At 34.6% G+C, this 19,158-nt stretch overlaps 1 protein-coding gene across 1 annotated transcript in view; it reads right to left on the reverse strand.

Moving 5' to 3' along the window:
* Nucleotides 1-19,158, reverse strand: part of DNAH7 (dynein axonemal heavy chain 7) — a 243,288-nt gene that overhangs the window by 38,346 nt on the left and 185,784 nt on the right. The window contains exons 49-53 of the mRNA XM_081242420.1: nt 15,428-15,561; nt 14,355-14,690; nt 8,038-8,164; nt 6,909-7,103; nt 5,314-5,406 (exon numbers count right to left, since the gene is read on the reverse strand). Of these exons, the coding sequence (XP_081098546.1) occupies nt 5,314-5,406; nt 6,909-7,103; nt 8,038-8,164; nt 14,355-14,690; nt 15,428-15,561 (885 nt within the window). The remainder of the gene's footprint in view (nt 1-5,313; nt 5,407-6,908; nt 7,104-8,037; nt 8,165-14,354; nt 14,691-15,427; nt 15,562-19,158) is intronic.

Raw genomic sequence — 19,158 nt, forward strand, 5'->3', positions numbered from 1 at the left:
GGAAGAGAAGTAATGAAGTGACAAGAGCACAAAGAAGTTTTTGAAAGCTTCAGAACCTCTCTGACTGGACACCTACTTATATCCGAGGATGGAATTGTGTGTACACACAACACTCCAAATTAGGACAGCAATTCCACCACCCCACAACTTTTCTGAACTTAAGGCGAATTGCAGGAGCAATCTGCAGATACCAAGAGTCTCAAAAAGGTGGTCTCCTCTGGAGAAAGTTACAAACATTTCCAAATTTTAACAGTGCATTCTCCAGAACCTCTATCCACACAAGGTTTGTAAGTAAAACTCACTGACTTGTCACAATACTTTAAAAACAGTGTCAGTCCTGGTATGGATGTGTGTGTATGTGTGTGTGTGTGTGAGAGAGAGAGAGACAGAGAGAGAGAGAGACAGAGAGACAGGGAGGGAGGGAGAGAGGGGGAGAGAGAGAGAGAGAAAGAGTAAGAGAGACAGACTGAGGGTGTGAGGGTCTGGAGCTGAGAAACAGGGAAGAAATACCTGTACTTAAAATTTTTAATCCCTCCACAACAGATTCATTCAAATATGGAAAGGTATAAATAGCCAAGATGGGGTACCAACCTAAATGTCCATGGACAGATGAGGGGATTAAGAAGATGTGGCATATATACACAATGAAATACTATTCAGCCATAAAAAAGAATGAAATAATGCCATCTGCAGCAACATGGATGGACCCAGAGATTGTCATACTAAGTGAAGTAAGTCAGAAAGAGAAAGACAAATACCATATGATATCACTTATATGTGGAATCTAAAATGTGACACAAATGAACCTATCTATGAAACAGACTCACAGACACACAAAACAACCTTATGGTTACCAAAGGGGAAAGGAGGTGGGGGAGGGATAAATTAAGAGTTTGGGATTAGCAGATACACACTACTATATAAAAAATAAACAACACAGTCCTACTGTATAGCACAGGGAACTACATTGAATACCCTGTAATAAACCATAATGGAAAAGAATCTGAAAAAGAATACATATATGCATATATATATATATAACTGAATCACTTTGCTGTACACCAGAAATTAACACAATATTGTAAATCAACTGTATGTCATTAAAAAATAATTAAAAACTATGGAAAGGTATAGAAAGGTAATAACACATGTATAAGTGCCACGTTGGCATGGATCTACCTAACAAGATTACTCCTATATTGTTCCTGTGCAATAAATATCTACTGAACAAATGAATGAATAAATTAGGATGCTCTCTTGTGAACGTGGGATTCTAATTATGGAAATTTTAAACAAAAATTACAGAATAATAAATTCATCTATACATCAAGTTTCATTTCTTGATAAGTTATTTCATGTTTCAGATATTTTGAATGGGCACAGATATCAAGTTTATGGCAGAAAACTAAAAATATCCTAACTGCCTGTCTCAGGCCTTGTCCTTGTCCTTTTCCCTATTTTTCTTTTCCTGTGGCTGTCTTTTCTAGATTAAAAACAACAACAATTAACAAAGGAAAACAAAATGTTTTTTTAATAACCTCTCTCCTCTCAAGGCTAACTTCTTCACTAAATTATAATTTTACAAACACAACGAAAGCACATGGCTTTTAAGTGCGTGGTTTTACTTTTAGGAAGTTTGAGTTCTAAACGGCCCCTCTTCTGTGAGTGTTTCAGGCTGGCAGCGTCCACTGCGCTCATGCAAACATGGCTGGTGGAAACTGATTCTTATGTTAGCGCCAGAGAACCCAGTTAGGGGTGCCTGCGTGAGGGTGAGCACAAGTTTCATTGTCTCATTTTTAATGTTAAAACTGAATAAGACCTGCTTGCTCCCAAGACTGAACAGTAACTCCTGAAGTAAATGAAGCTGTGCAAGCTATTCAGTTTGGAAGGCGATGGAATTGGGTTTGCTTCTGCAATCTGATTATGCCAGCATCAGGTTTATAAAATGAAATCTGTCAGTAACAAAAATTATAGACTAATTTAGGCAGCCATCTTCCCAAAGGCAGAAAAGAAGTTTGTGGTCACCTATGTATGTTCTTCTGTGTCCTGCAAGTTCCTATAGGATTTATCTGAGGTCAGAGAAACATATTAACTTATATTTGACAAGTTTCTTATTGAAAGCTGATCAATTTGCTTTTTGTTTACTGTCCAGAAGGAGAGAACTGTGACCAGAAGCTCTTCATTTTGTAAATGGGCTCAAAACATTCCACACCTCAGTATTTATCCATCTGATATGCTTTTGTCAATAAAACACAATAAACTATTAAATTCTATGGAAGGTGCAAACCCGTCTCATTTCTCCTACTGGTGACTCAGTGAGCATCTTTTACATTTTTCCAAACTAGAGCATTAGATAACCTGGCATCTGTGGCTTCTTACCATGGGATGGAGTTGGTTTTGAAGGGACATCAGTAGAAAGTAGACAGAAAAAATTGTGCTGACAAATAATATATACTGTAAACTAGAGATCAAACAATTGCTGGTTTTCCTAGGGGAGATGTATATCTCATGACTTAGAGGTGGCAAAGAAATAAAATCTATGTAGTACTAGCCCAACTATTAGCCTCATATAGCACTGTTCCTTCCTCTGGCATGCTAATACCATTTTGCTTTGGAAAGTCATTCTTTTAAAGGCATAATAGTCATATATTAATTTTAAATATGTAGATTCTAACGTCAACGATTTACCACTAGAAATGAAAGTACCTGGCAACAGCAAGATTGAAGGGTTTGAGGTTGCTAGTGATATAAGAGCATGCTAATAGTTATTTCTATATTAAGGATTATGGGTGTGATAATATAGATAATGGTAACTAGTTAATCACTTAGGATAAATTGAATTATGCTGTAGTAGCAAACGATTTCCAGATCTCAGTGGTTTAACACAACCAAAGCTTATTTCTTGTCCCAGCAAAGTCATCTGGGTGTCCAGGCAACAAACTCTCCCTGTGCTGGCTCAGCACTGCAGCCTGTTTATGGCACTTAAATATCCACATGTGATTCCACAGTTTTGGTGGCAGGGGGGAGTGCCCTGGAGAATCTCACACTGGTAGTGAGATGCTTCTGCCCTAACACTTCTGCTCACATTTTACTGGCCAAAGCAAGGTTTATGGCCACAATGTCCCCACCTCGAGTGTACTCAGGAGAGGAGAAGCAGAAATACTGGTGAGTAGCGTTAAGGTCTACACTCATCCACCAATCCAAAAACAACTCTAGAGGAGATATGGAAACATATAAGAAAAAGTTATAAGACAAGGTGCTGAAGTATTGTGCAGAGTAGGCAAGAGAAGTATGAAACCTTAAGTTTAACTTCAATTGATTTAAAAACAAACAAAAAGATACAAACAAAAATTCCTCAGCTTGAATATCTAATTCCCCAGCTCCCTCAAATACACTTTAAAAAGAGAATGACTATGGAAAGTAATATTGGATCTGTTTGGTAGCTCAACATATTTTCAGATTAAAATGTCCAATTTTAAAAAACAAACTGGGGAAAAGATATTTATAGATGAAACTGCTGCAATTAGGAAACGGCTCATTAATCACTTCTAATTAAACAATATAAAACATGAACAGAAACTTCTTTATCAAATATTGAGGGGAGAAGGTCAATGGTACATGCAGAGTCATTTAGCAGAACAGTCTTTAGCTTAGAAAACAAAGTAAAAACCTTTGAAAATTTTAATAAAAGGTTTTAAAGGAAGAAGCCGTATTTGGCAAGAGTTTGAAGCATTTCATATTCTTCCATATTTAATAGTTGAAGTGAAAACTTCTGACGCTTAACGCTAAAGTTCTAGTGAAAATTCATTTTTAAAAGGGCCACCAAGGGGGAGATGTTTCATCAGTTTAATAATGATCCTCAACAATGGGAGGTACTTCCAGCATCTAAGAGCTGGGCAGCATTATGATGTTCAGGGGCCCTTGGCACTTCGTGGGTCCCTTCTTCCATAAATAAATATAAAAAATTGTATTTTACAACTCTTTTGGTATAATTACAAATCTAATACAGACTGATTTATTTTCTTATTTTAAAAGAAATTAAAACATTTTCATGAACCCCTAGGAGTATCATGGGCCCTAGGCCCTGTGCCTAAAGGATACTTTGGTCCTGGCTAAGGCCACACTGCCAAGTCAAGCAAGAATGACATGTGTTCATCGAACAGACCATGGCTTACAGAGGAAAGAATGCCGCTACCCTATATTATCACTGATGTGCAGAAAAACTTTAAAAAAAAATACACTGCTTTCACCGTCTAAGCTCGGCTTTTTCTGTTGTTGTTAGAATGGAAGTATTATATTATATTCCTTAGCAACTTAAATTCTGAATACAGTAAATTTTGAAATAATTATGTATACTTTTACTCAAGCAGTAACAGTGGACAACTAGAATATTTTGTTCAATTTATTTTTCCAACTCTCCTAATGTCTACATTTTCTCAGAGTATGTAGATATCTCTGTGAGTATGGGTCTTTACCATTAAGTGAACAGTTGCTTTTTTAAGTGGAATTGAATAATACAAATGAGGATGTCAATGAGTACTGCAATTTGTTGATATGACAGGTCAGCTGATTCACTGGTTATATAATTTATTATTTAAAGAAATGAAAATTAATAGTATTGACATTTTCCTTTGTAGTTAGCAGTGATGAATGTCTTAATATTCTCCTAGCTTTCCAAAAGCCAACAAAAAACCATGTACAGGATAGCATTTGGGGAGCCAGAAAGTCTAGTAAATCAGCTTCATGTAAACCACATTGACTAATTTCATCGAAACAGTAAGAATAAAAATGAGATTACTGCATGTAAAGGAAGTAGATTGTGAGGAACTGGGGAAGCATATGATAAAAGGAAGAATCGGGCCTCCCTGGTGGCGCAGTGGTTGAGAGTCCGCCTGCCGATGCAGGGGATACGGGTTCGTGCCCCGGTCTGGGAGGATCCCATGTGCCGCGGAGCGGCTGGGCCCGTGAGCCATGGCCGCTGGGCCTGCGCGTCCGGAGCGTGTGCTCCGCAGCGGGAGAGGCCACAACAGTGAGAGGCCCGCATACCGCAAAAAAAAAAAAAAAAAAAAAAAAGGAAGAATCATAACATAAATAAAACTATAAAATATAATCTGGTGAGTTACTAATTTAGTGTGGTTTTAATAAATATACACTTTTTGAGAAATGGCTGCGTTAGAAGGAAGTGGGGTTATTTCCCCCAGGCTCCTTTACGTCCCCCATGACCCACGATTACATAAGGAAACACGTGTTTGGCTGGACTGTGGAGAGAGGAGGGACTGGACTCACTGAGCTGCTTTCAAAGACCACATTTACCTTGTCCGGTCTCAGGCAACGAATGATAAGCATCCTTTGAAACTCACTCGCTTTATCTTCCCAATCGTCAGGAAAAACCTCATGATGTGGTTCCTAAAATGACAGTGGATATAACTCAATGTTATTTGGAAGACTATTTAAAAGAAAAAAAAAAAAAAGAACAGTATTTTGACTTTTAAATCGAGTTTTCCAGAAAACATATAATGACTAAATGAAATCAAGAATGCTAATGTAAATTTTATTAGGTTGGGGCAAAGTTATCAAATAAGATATAAAAAGAAAATTTTAAATGTCACTAAAAACAACAAAACTAAGACATGAATTAAGAGGGTTAATGTCAATATGAATATTAATCAATAGCACAAAATGATCCGTTATTAAAAAAATAAATGTGCATTAGATTTTCCCCATTATTTCTCCAAAGGCATTTTAAAAACCTACCAACTACTCTCATTATCTATTTATAAAAAAAAAACATTTATTGCAAATGAAGTAAGAAGGATATGTGTTATTTCTTATTTTGAAGAATTTTTGTTATCCTTTTTAGAAAGGGATATTTGAGAATGTGTATATCAAAGAAGAAGTCAAAAGAGTGCTATTAAAAATATGCAAGAAGAAAGGTATCAAGATTCCAGGAGGAGGAGTAAACACGGAAAAAAAGACACCTGCACCTTTGAAACGTTTAGGAAGGCTATGTGGTATCTCAGATCAGAAATCTCCATGCTTCATCATAGGGAAATTTCTATTTAAATTAGAATCAACTACTATACACAGAAACTATTTGCCTCTGGGAAATGTAGTTTTGTTACTAACTAGGAGCGATCCAAAAGAGATCCAGTCCAAAATATTTAAATTCAGGTGTAGACACAATCTCACTATCATGTATAATACAACAAACAGGTCACCAAAGAAAAAGTGTTCTCCACGCATCTGGCTCTTCTTCCCCTCCACCCTCCCCTGCAACAGAACTGTTGCATATTAAACCCAAGGAAAGCAGACTGTCCAGAGAGTAGAAACAATAGAAAAAATTAACTGGGAATCAGCAAAATATTAGCCCTTGTGCTAAAAGAAAAAGTAAGGGAAGGCAACAATTCCTACGTATTCTAGAAGGGAAACTGAGTATCATGGTATACGTTAGCTATCTCCAATTAGCAAGATAGGGTCTCATGAAAATTATTTGAGAACTATTAGCTTTTCCCCTTCATCAAATGACAAAAATATTTATTAGTTTGTGTCCTGTATTCAGAAAATCTAAACAATATCTGCTTTATAAAATTTTAACTCATCTGCCATTATGATTGCCAAAGTACAAGTTGATAATAAATAAAAAACCTGGCATGAAAATTCAAAAAGAGTACTTTTAAGGACCATGCAGCTTTTTTGCATCTCTATATATTTCAAAGAATTTGAATAGAAGTGCAAACAAAACCACCAATTTTGAAGGTGGGGATAGTTTAATCGAAACACTGATTTTAATATTTGACCAGTTTAAAGCTTACTTAAATCTTGTTTTTATTCAAAGATAAGAGTAAATTGTTTGACATTATTTTCTCCATTTAAAAACTCTGAAATAAGCAAGAGGGTTAAAAACATACCAAACTATCATAGACTTTTTTCCACCCATCCTTTAAGTGCATAAACTCCCTACGAATGGTTTTGAAGGCAGGCAACTCATCTAGTCGACATATTTCATCCCAAGATTTTTGAGGAAGCCACGTACAAGGGTTGGCATGAGGATTGTCCAGTCCAATGCCACCAGTTAGCAGAAATCTCCACTCAGCTTTATTAATCTTTGGAAAACAAAGTAGCATGAAGAGTCAGAAATGAGTTCATCATATATATAGTAAACTTACAACCATTTTAAAAGAATTGACTATTTGATTTTTAAGCTTCAGGTATGGTCCCCATAAAATTCTACAGTTACTGGTATAGCTCAGTATTTACTCATAAGAAACCAGTGTATCCATTATAACCAGTTTTCAAGAGTTCAATTTTAGATAGGTATTTTTGATAATTTTTCTCCAGAATTACTGATCTAAACTTGGAAATCTGAATTTATTCTTTTTGAATATATGCTTTCCTAAATGACTTCTTAGGGTTTTATTGGCTCTAAAAATTGTTGAGAGGCAATCAATCTGCTATGTTTTCAATTATTTTCCATAAAACGTAATGAGGTACTGCTACGAAATTTTTGCAAGAAATGCAAAACTAAAGCTTCTACTCCTTCAGAATTCAACTAATACATTGTCATATGAAATCAATAAATCTTAAACACATAATATAAAATAGTGAATTTATACACCTCTCTTCTAGTCTTAAATTGCTTCCTATATTTTAATAGATTTGAAACATAGCAAAAATTAATGAATGGTATCGTTAAGCTCAATGGTTAGATTTGATGGACTTGCAAAAGTTTCTAAAAACATTGCCATTTATACTATTACTTGGAGTACATATATCAATATATTTAGTTAATTTATATGCATACTTATATGAGATTCTGATAGAAACTATTTTAAACTAAAACGTACAAAAATTTAAGTAGTAATAGTTATATAATGAACTCTGCTTAATTTATTTTTCACCTCTGTGAAATTCAATCTAGTTGTGATGCCTTAACTGTAATTAACTATTTACAATCCTTTTATATATATTCCCACACAAGTTCATAAGTTAATGAATTCACGTTAATATTTTTTCCCTACAAATTAAAACAGTACTGACCGAATGCTCATGTATCATCAGATTTACAGTTAGACAAAAGGAAAAGAGTAGTTTATCCTTTTCAAAGAGGGATCGGCAGATGTTAACATAAAGGGAATAAGTGAAGTAATCCTTGAGAATTTGAAGCCTAAGGGTCAACAGAAAGAAAAGTAAATAAAGAAAAATGCATTATCCTTTAAGAAAAAATGTTCTTAGGGGAACCTATTATAAACCATTTAGATGTGTGCTCTTCTAATAAGCTTTCTGGTCAATTACTCCCTAAACAAATCAAGGATCCTTATTAACTGGGGCACCAATTTGAGAGCTACACAATGTAGAAACATCTCAGTAGAATTGCATTTTTACTGTTGACTGATTTTTTAAAAAACTTAATCTTCCTTTTGGAAAAAAGTCAAGGCACAGTATATTAATCTATTACCTTTAACAGTTTTTGGACTATTTCTAACTATAAAACATTTCTTGGGGTAAAACTGGATTTCTTTATTCCATAAACACTTCCAAATGTTCTATATTATATATTAAATGAACAGACTAAAGTCAATAGCTCCTTTATTAAATTAACATTAAGCTTAGTAGTGTGCTACTCTGCTCATAAATCCGTAAAAGCCAGAGAAATCACAAAACTTGATAAACTACATTTTTATTTACCACATAGACAAGACACAGAAATGTGAATAATCACAATATTTGCAACTAACAATTTCCTAGTAAGTACTAACATGTGTGATCTGTATTCATAATAATTCTTAACATGAATATAGCACTTTAAGCATTTTCACTAATTATCTCATGAGGGGTAAACTACCACTGAGACAAAAGTTTTAAAAATATTTTTATTACATAGGTTATAATAGTTATAATAGAAATAAAGTTAGCTGAAAACATTTGTAGTAAGCTAATGATTTACATAGATTAATGACCTAAATTATCTAAAGGATAAAGTATCTAAAGGGAAAATTAGCATAGTTTATGATTAAACAAAATGATATTGGTGTTGCTTAATGTGCCTAGAAAAAAAAAATCTAGCAGTATGACCATATCTTGGTTATTTCCAGACTGATTTCCTAAGCTGTAGATCATAACTGCTCTAGTTTCTTCCTTACCTCCCTATTTCTTTAACTATTTTACCCCCTGCCAGCATTCCCATAGAAAGAATTACAACAAATTGATATATTTTATTTCTAATTGAGAACTCTGAAAAAAGCTCGGTAGAGAGGTCCTTGAAACTAGTTGCTGAGATACAGTTGAATTCTTTGAAAATTCAAAATAATCATACAATTCCTGTTCCCATTTTTATGCTTATAGATGGTCTTTTCACACTTGGCATTTAATTTCTCTCTTATAACAGTACAATTAATATAAGGTGACTCAAATTTGGTCTCTCTAAAATTAAATAATTTCTGCACTTTAAGACAAACTTCCTCTTGTAGATAGGAAGATGGAAAGGAAAATTATAAGGGTCAATCATACTAGAAATTCAAGTTCATTTTCATTAAATGCCAATAAAAATATATTTATTTTTAAATAAATATTTTAAATATTTAAATATTTCTAAATACTTAAATATCAAGTATTTAAAATATTTGATTAAAATGCCAATTAAAATATATTTTAATAATCTGTTACAGTATAAAAGAGGATAAAAATTATTATTTTCAATGCTGATGTGCGGGACAGTGTTGTAAGATAGTCATGCTCCTCTGATGGAATTGTACATTTGAATAACCTTACAGGAAATGAATTTATATCAGGAGTCTGAAAGAAATGAACACCTGTGTTCTAATTTTGGGATTCAGCCAAAGGAAATAATCAAATGTGGACATTTATATTTATTGCAGTGTTATTTATAATACAAAAGCTGGACACTACTTGCAAGTCTTACAGTAAGAAAATTATAAAGAAAATTATAGTGCATTCATTAAAAGGTATATTGTACAGCTACTAAAAATTATATTTCAGAAGAGCATTTAATAACATGGGAAAATTATCTTGACAGAAGTAGAAGGAAAAGACAAAACCCTGTATGCACCGGCATGTGTGATCTTACATGTATTTTTGAGAGAGAGAGAGACAGAGACTGATTTCAGTTTGGTTCCTGTAACAAAGCTATATTCTAGTCAGATTTTTGTTTCTGTGCTTATTTTTTTGCTAGTTATTTATTTTGCTATAATAAATTCTGATGCATTAAAAATTTTATAAAAGATGATCCCGATTATTATGGCTATTTCATAGTATATACCATAGTAGTTATAACATAAATTTAGTTATATGTTTGGTATTATTAAATAATAATTATTACAAATAACTATCAGAAGACAAACAAAAATGAAATATTTTTATCTCTGAGTAAAAAGAAATTAGAGATAATTTTAGACCAATATTAAGATTCTCAAACAATTTAGTACTCTGGTGTTAATAGTCACATGCTTTCTATGCCTTTGTTATAGCTATAATTCAATAGCTGCACAGAGAACACGGGTTACCTGTTGTTTTTTTGTTTTTTCCCCCAGCTTTATTGAGGTATGATTGACAAGCAAAACTCGTACATATTTAACAGGTTACCTGATGTTTATCAATGATTGACAAAAAATGATTTCTATGAGAACTCTTTCTTTAATTTCTGAATGACAGCTAGCTTCTTACTATTTACTAAAAAAAAAAAAAAAGGAAGATTAAGCAGGACTCCTAAAAGAGTCTCCCTTGCTGTAGCCATTTTGGAATTCTGTTGGCAATATTTATTAATCATATTTTTTTGAAATTAATTTATTTTATTTATTTATTTATTTATTTATTTATTTTTGGCTGCATTTGGTCTTCGTTGCTGCGCGCAGGCTTTTCTCTATTCGCGGCGAGCGGGAGCTACTCTTCGTGGCGGTGTGCGAGCTTCTCATTGTGGTGGCTTCTCTTGTTGCAGAGCATGGGCTCTAGGTGCGTGGGCTTCAGTAGTTGTGGCTCACGGGCTCTAGAGCACAGGCTCAGTAGTTGTGGTGCACGGGCTTAGTTGCTCCACGGCATGTGGGATCTTCCTGGACCAGTGCTCAAACCCGTGTCCCCTGCATTGGCAGGTGGATTCTTAGCCACTGCGCCACCAGGAAAGCCTGGTGATATTTATTAAAATGGAACATATGCATACCCTGTGATCATCAATCGTGTTTCTGTATATATACCTACCATACATGTGTACATACAATACCCACGTACAAGAGTGTACAAGACAGCAAAAATTCATAATAGCCCTAAACTAGAAGCCACCCAAATGTCCTCAACAGTAGAGTGAATGAATAATTTGTGGTATAGTGAAAGGACAAATAAAAATAAGAGGTTTACTTTTTTTACACTGAAAATGTTAGAAAGAGATTTCCCTCTCCTCCTTCTCCTTAGAGCATTTAAGTTTGAAAATTTAAAATTATACGTACTTTCTCGTCTCTTTGAAATGTGTATAAATTCTTGTGAAAACTAGGCAGGCTTTTTGTCAACTTTTTGACCCAGGAATGTCCTTCTCAAAGACCTGAGAGCCATCTTCATGGGCACCTGGCTCCTCACTGCAAAACTACCTCTTGTCATAAAGATAAGGTATTTGTTTTTCCTCTGGATGAAGCCAGTTTGCTAACTCAGTTGGTAAAGTCAGGAGAAGATTTCTGTCTTTGCCGTCTCTTAGTGGATTGTCGGTCGATGCGGATCACATTCTGGTTTAATAATTATTCAATAAAAACTGTTTTCTTTCTCTACTACTTTGTGGAGAAAATTTCTGGGTTGGGAGATTTGCTTTTACACTTGTCCAACAATAATGAGCACAGGGAATGCGATTTAACAATGAAAGTGAATAAACCACTACTTTGCACTGTGCAAAACAATATAAATTTCACAATGTGAAGTGCAAGATGCCAGAAAAAAAGAGCACAGGTCATGCGATTCCATTTATATGACGTTCTAAAACAGGCAACACTCATCTCTAGTGTTGAAAGTCAGGACAGTGACTACCTTGGGGGATGGGGTTATAGTGATTAGAAGGGGACACAGAGTGGTTTCTGGGCTATTGATAATGTTCTATGCCTTGACCTGGCTGCTAGGTACATAGGTGTGCTCACTTACGAAAAATTTTCAAGCAAATACTTCTGACTTCTGCATGTTTCTGTAAGAATATTAATAACTTCAATCAAAGTTTTCAAATGCATTTTTTTCTATTTACTCTTTGGTCCCAGAATTATATTTTTAAGATCACTTTAGTCATAAATATGATTTTCATTGTTTCTACATTAAAGGATTTTAACTAAAAATAAAAAGGCACATTTTGTTTTCTGGATTTCAGTCAAATCTTACATCTGGGGAAAAGAATTTTATTTCCTATAAATCGTAAGGGGCTATATCATAGTTATGAAGAAGCAGATGTCATATCTGTGGCTGAGTCCTAATTTAATATAATGAGGTAATAAAGGAACCAATAACTATTTTTAAAGCATAAAATTGTCCTAATTTTTAAATCTTGTACACAAAATATGTCTTTAAGAGACAAAGCAAAGAAAGTTTCTTCCCTAGACTCTAGGACATACCTTGATTTTAAACTAATTAAAATGATAGCATTCTGGTGATCTTGTTTTGTTTTGTTTTGTTTTTAATAAATTTATTTATTTAATTTACTTATTTTTGGCTGCGTTGGGTCTTCATTGCTGCATGTGGGATTTCTCTAGTTGAGGCGAGCAGGGGTTACTCTTCGTTGCTGTGTGTGGGCTTCTCATTGTTGTGGCTTCTCCTGTTGTGGAGCACAGGCTCTAGGTGAGCAGGCTTCAGTAGTTGTGGCTCCCGGGCTCTAGAGCAAAAGCTTAGTAGTTGTGGCGCACGGGCTTAGTTGCTCCGCGGCATGTGGGATCTTCCCGGACCAGGGCTCGAACCCATGTCCCCTACATTGGCAGGCGATTCTTAACCACTGTGCCACCAGGGAAGCCCAGTGATTTTGTTTTAACCAAAGTAGAAATTAAGAACTGCAGTGAAAAGCAGAACATTATGTACTATGTTGCTCCGTGTGATTAGCTCTGTGATAAATTTTAGGTTCTAGGAATATTTAAAAAAAAAAAAATCCTCGCCTCAGGGAATTCAGGATCTAGTGTGAAAACCAGACATGCATGTTCAAGTCAATAATGCAAAGGGCTGGGAACTTTTCTAAGAAAGGTCACTTAAATTTTTGTTTTCTGTCTCAGTAATCCTTGCTAACCTTGAAAATGTCAGATACTGGAAGAAATAGAGAAATAAACTAAACATTTTCAAATATCATAATATAAAAAGAAACTTTAAACTGTGCCATCATGCATTCCTTCTGTAAAGATACCCTCTTCTTCCCTTTCTTTTCTTTCTCATGCGCAGACATTTGAAAAATTGTTTGTTAAGCCAAGTGTCAGTCCAACAGCTTCATTAGTCTCATATACAGGCTTGTAAAATAATGAATGATACTAACCAAAAATTGCTCATTCTAAGAACATTTAAAATTTAGCAAAATTCTACCATGATAAATGAAGGAATTCAATTTAGATTTCAAGAGATGAGCATTTTGGATTTCTAAAAGATAATTCTTAACTGTGGGTGATAAGCAGTAAATCGAGTTTCTTTTGTGGGTATGAACAGTTAGGAAACTGGAGTATCTTGCTTCGTATGGATTGATAAAGTTATAAAGGGCAAAGGTTGCAATTATTTGTACGAGAAGTAATTTACTGTTAGACTCTATTAAAAACATGTTTTAATACCAACTAAAATTTATCTCACTGACAACAAATAAAATGAAATTTTATTCTCTCAGAGACTTACTATTAAGTAGGTCTTAGTTCCATTACTTACTGCAATAGCCAACAGTAAAATAAGGTATTTTATATAAATAAGAATAATAAAATCACAAGATTATTTTTCAAAAACTCTGTTATCTGACAAATTTTATACATGTGTATATCAAAATGTGAATATGTAACTTTTGGAATGCAAGCTTACAGAGGGTAAGAGTCATATCTTTGAGGGGGACTACCTCCTCTTTTCACACCTCCCATCATAAATAACTTTTGCAAATGATAAGCAGAAGTAAATGTTTCCTCTTTTTAGAATTACATTAAAATCCTATTATCTATTTAAACAAAGTCCTGGAAGACTGAATTTGGTCACATCTGTTCAATTTATAACGCTCAGATTTATTTCTGGTACAATTATTAATCAAGTTCACTCTAGCTATGTGGCTGTAAGGTGCACACCATTCTGAAACAACAATGAAGGCCACCGATTACTATTTATTTCTCATGCATTAACTACTATTAAAATTAATAAGTATTGTTTTTACGTACCTTTTTGACAAAATTTCTGATTTCTCTGAATTTTCAATAGACAGGATGAAAAGGTTAATAAACCAGGTCAGTGAGTATTGGTACATGGGATCGATGTTAGCTAAATCAGCAATAGAAAAAAACAGGATGGAGGAATGAATGGCAATAGGTCGATAGCCCATGCGGGTGGCATCAATCTTTTTCTCTGTCTCTTCCGCTACTTCCTGCTTTTGAGAAATCTCATTAGCCAAAGCCTTGGAGGAAGATAATATCTTAATGGCAGTTTCATCTTCTAATATATTGCCTTCCGAAGATGAAAGAACTTCTAAAATCTTGTCTTCTATTTCTTTTAACTGCCTGGAAAAAAACAATTTTCTCAGAAGAAGAAGAAATCATTAAAAATCACTTCATGTATATGTTCTTTCATAAGAAACAAAGAGCTTGTAACCTTAAGAAATGCATCACATTGTGACAAATGTCCATAACAGTGATGTTGTATAATTAATTTCTTATCTTGCAGAATGTCAAAAAGACAGGCCTTTCTGCTCCACTTCTCTTTCTAATGATCATTTATGTGGTAACTAGAGAGAGAGATGGTAAGCCCATCTACTCTGCCATTAAGAATCTCAGCCCCCAATGAACGGAAAGTATCACTCCATTTATTTTCTGAAATTTTTCATGACTTCTAGAGCATCACCCTTTTTACCTAGGATATAGATATTACAAGCAGAAAATGGAAGGCAACATATTCATTCAGACTATGCTCCAGTGAAAACAGGTAACTTCAGTTACATAATGAATACTAAAACTTTTGTGCTAAAACTTCATTGAATAGTTGAAAATATATTGCTTTGACTTGTGGCAGGCCTCTGAATTCTTCCAATGCCTAAGAACTTGTATGTAAAAATATACTCTGCAATGCAATTTTCCAAATTAACATAGAGACTCTGTAATACCATATATTTTCCACTTAAGTCTTTCTATTCAATGCACCTATTAAACCTAACAAAGTAGATCTTTAAAATGTACTTTAATTGATTCTAAGTGATCTTGAAACAAGTAAGAATAATTCTGTGTTTTATAACGTTTAAAACCTTTTGTTTTCAGCTCCTTGTAATATCAAGGCTTGCTTTTCTTCTTCAAGGTCTGGCCTTTCTCGTGTCACCACAATTCCCAAAAGCTGATCCTGCATTCCCTCTGAAGTGATCATGAAATTTAATAGCGTCACCTATAAATGAAAGAGTACACAACAATTGTATCACTATTTCTGTTGAGAAAGCCTCAACAGAGAAATCCTCTGCTTATACACTTCAAATTCTGATCTTAAAACTGACTCTATTCACCATGGTAGTACGTGTGAAAAGTGGAATTTGTAGAGATGGTGATTAAGAGTATAGGCAAACTGGATTGTTGGATTAAAAACCCACTGAAGTTTCTCATGGTCATAAATGTAATACTTCAGAGGGTTTTGTTTGGTGATCAATTTATTCTTATTTCAAATTGGTCCAATTTCTGACTACCTTTTAATCCCCAAATCAATTAGAATCAGGCTGGAGACCATCCTTCATATTGGCTGGACTAGCTGATTCATGTTTTAAGGATCCCAGTGGTGTCAAAAGGCAAAAGAGATCTTACAAAGAGATGAGAGAAAAAAAGAACAATTTCTTGTCATAAGTATATACGGTATTCACAGTATGACAATCATATTATGTATTATAATGATATATACTATAATATCATATTACAACAGCATATATTATGTTGTATTATATTATCATATTAAAATATGATACTGATCCACTACTATGAACTAAGGAATATACAGTTCAACGGTGTCCATCAAGATGCAGTCTGCTAACCCTGCTTCATCCCGGTACCTAACGGCTCTTACAGGCAGGTCTCACCCACAACTTAAAACACTCCCTCTCCTGAGTCTTTCCCATAAGTGGGAAAGTAATCATGCTTAGGTCTCTCTGTTTAAAAAGCAAAAAACAGATCATCCACACAATCCCTTTCAGCTACTGAACGACCTCTCTTTGTGCCTTCATAACTATATAACTGAAAATGTTACTCGTATATGCTTTCTGTCTCCGCCTCATTTCATTCCTCAGCCCTCTACAATCTGCTTTCACTCCTGCCTTCACATACCTATCAATACACACAGCAATAAACTGCAGAAACTTTCTGGCTCTGATCACCAATGAACCGATAAACACTCGACCTTGGCTTAAGCTGACCTCCCCCGCCCCCCTGCTTTTTGAAGCCTCTATTTTTGCAGTCTGCCTGCCCTCACATCTTGAATTAAGGTCTGCACCTATGTCTTGAGCATCACTTCCCATTCCTCCCTTTCACGTGCCTTTCACTGTAGCTAAGCTGAACTGATTGTGAAATCTCAGACACACACTATGAAACATCTGCATGTGCTTCAGCCCTGACTGAGGAATAGGAGAACTTGGGTCTCCCCACCTTCCCTGGTAAGAGAATATTTCCTCTTTGTGAATGGAGTAACTTGGTTTTTGTGAGAAATTTCCTACCTGTGATCAGGAAGTTATGAAACAGTTCCTTGCTGTACCCTTGTGAAGGCAACACCCTCCTCTGCCCAAACCCAGGCACCTTCTCCATGGTGGTGTCCTCAGGTTAAAACTTTCCCCCTGGCTTGCCCCATGACAGGCCCTGGATGCTACTAAATGTAGATTACATAGGCATAATCATAAATTTATACGGGATAATAAGCAACAATTCTTGAAACTGAGCAATTAAAAATGATTCAGTATTGTTATGTAATTCTCTACTGCTCTGGCATTTATTCATGGAAAAATTATCATTAATGTTTTCAAAACATTTTTCCTGTTGGCATGAGAAACCAGGTGCACAGGTTACACTTGCTTTACTCTCCAAACCATTGTCTCAGTGCTTAGGGAAATGTATGTTTTACAAATTTTACCTCAGGCACAAAGAGGTATTCATTCGTATTCCATTAACGTTAGATGTTTTGAGATCAAGATTTTGCAAATCTAGCCATTTGCTCACAAATAAACCTTTAAAATCATACAAATATTATTTCATAATTTTATTTTCACTTAGATTCAAAAGAACTATAGCAGCACAATACCATCCCTTGGGTACTTTTGAAAGCAAAAAGTACATAAAAGATCCTAAAAATAAGATCAAGAGGAAGTATTTTAATTTGTAAATGAAAGCAAGTAACTGCCTCACTATGTTTTCTAATCCCTGTTTAATCAATCCCAGCAATTAAAAATAATGAAGCAATAAGACACTCTGGGGATCTGAAGGATTTCAATACTGAATCATAAAATAGTTCCCACAGTGGTTTATGACTTCTACTATAACTAGTTATTAGTGTACATAAATTATTATTTATGTTATTTGTGATATTTTCATAAATTTTAATGAAAAGTAAAAAAGGTTTTCCATGTGATTTATTAAAAAATTTTTTTGGTAACGCAGCTTTGGGATTTATTTTCTTTTATATGTCATTCTTTTTCACATATATTTAAAAGTTAAATAATAGTACTAATAGTTAACTCTCATAACACTATTGCTGGGCCTTATTGTAAGCATTTTACATAGATATTTAGTCTTCACATCACTCTATGAGATAGACATTTATTATTCCCATTTTATAGACTAGGGAACTGAGGCACAGAGAGGTTAAATAACATGGCCAAAGTCACACAACTGGCAAGTGACAGAGCTGGGATTTGAACCAAGGGAGTCTGGCTCTAGAATCCATGCTCTTAACTACTAGCAGATACTGCCTCTCCTAACAGGTGAACACATGACCCAATTCTTAGGTGTTTAGAAAACACGTTTATTTTAATTAACTGAAAACAGTGGCTAAGAATGTTCATATTTTAACACTGTGTCTTTCAAACTAAGCTCAAGGGCCACCCCACCTTCCCCCAGTCTTCCTGACTTCCCTAATGGTCTAGTCTAAAGTGTGTCCCCTATGTCTTCTGAGTCCCTCTATGTCTTCCTAGTCATAAATACTGTCACTTGACATACAGCTTATTTACAGTGTAAGCCTCTTGAGAGCAGGGACCATGAGTATTCACCTTGGAGGGTATGAATTATGTCATCTTAGTGCCTCCTCTGTCTCTACAGAGAGATGCCTATGTTAATTTAAATATTTCTAATAAAGGACAGCATTTGGACCCTCTGGATAAATCTTGCCTCTATATGTTTCTTTCAAAATCTGAATATTTCTTAATGTTCCCTCCTCCTAGCTTCTATAAATGAAAACTATCCTTCCCTTCCTCATTCGCTCATTCTAAAAACATTTATCAAACATTTATCAAGTGCCAACCAGGCCTAAGAATTGGGAATAAAAAATGGACTAACCTCCAGAAGCTTGGTTACAGATCAATGTCTCAAGTCATTTTAGTCACTGACTATAACTTTGAACTAACTTTACTTTTTAAAGGAATTTTTAGTATTTTAAAGGAATGAGTGATCTAAAACAGCTCCTTTAAGTAACTATATAAAGTCAGATAGCAGCAACCTTATTCTGAGAAAGAAGAATGGAGTTCTGTTCCTGAATTCCCATTCTAAGAATTAGCATATTATCATTTATTACAAAGGAAAAATGTGCATACATATCATCTATTTTTAACAATGAAAATCTAAGAATAATATCACTTGCAGAAATTAGATTCTCATGGTCTTTTTTCACTGCATACTGAAGGTTCCTTTATTACTTGCATGCACATACAAAAGCAACATTTGGAAATTATTATAGCAATTTCAGGAAATGCCAAACAAGGACAAAATCCATTTTACTTAGGAAGACCTGTTTTTCTTATGG

The sequence above is a fragment of the Mesoplodon bidens genome (genome assembly GCF_964165515.1).
Source record: "Mesoplodon bidens genome assembly, chromosome: 8".
Taxonomy (NCBI): domain Eukaryota; kingdom Metazoa; phylum Chordata; class Mammalia; order Artiodactyla; family Ziphiidae; genus Mesoplodon; species Mesoplodon bidens.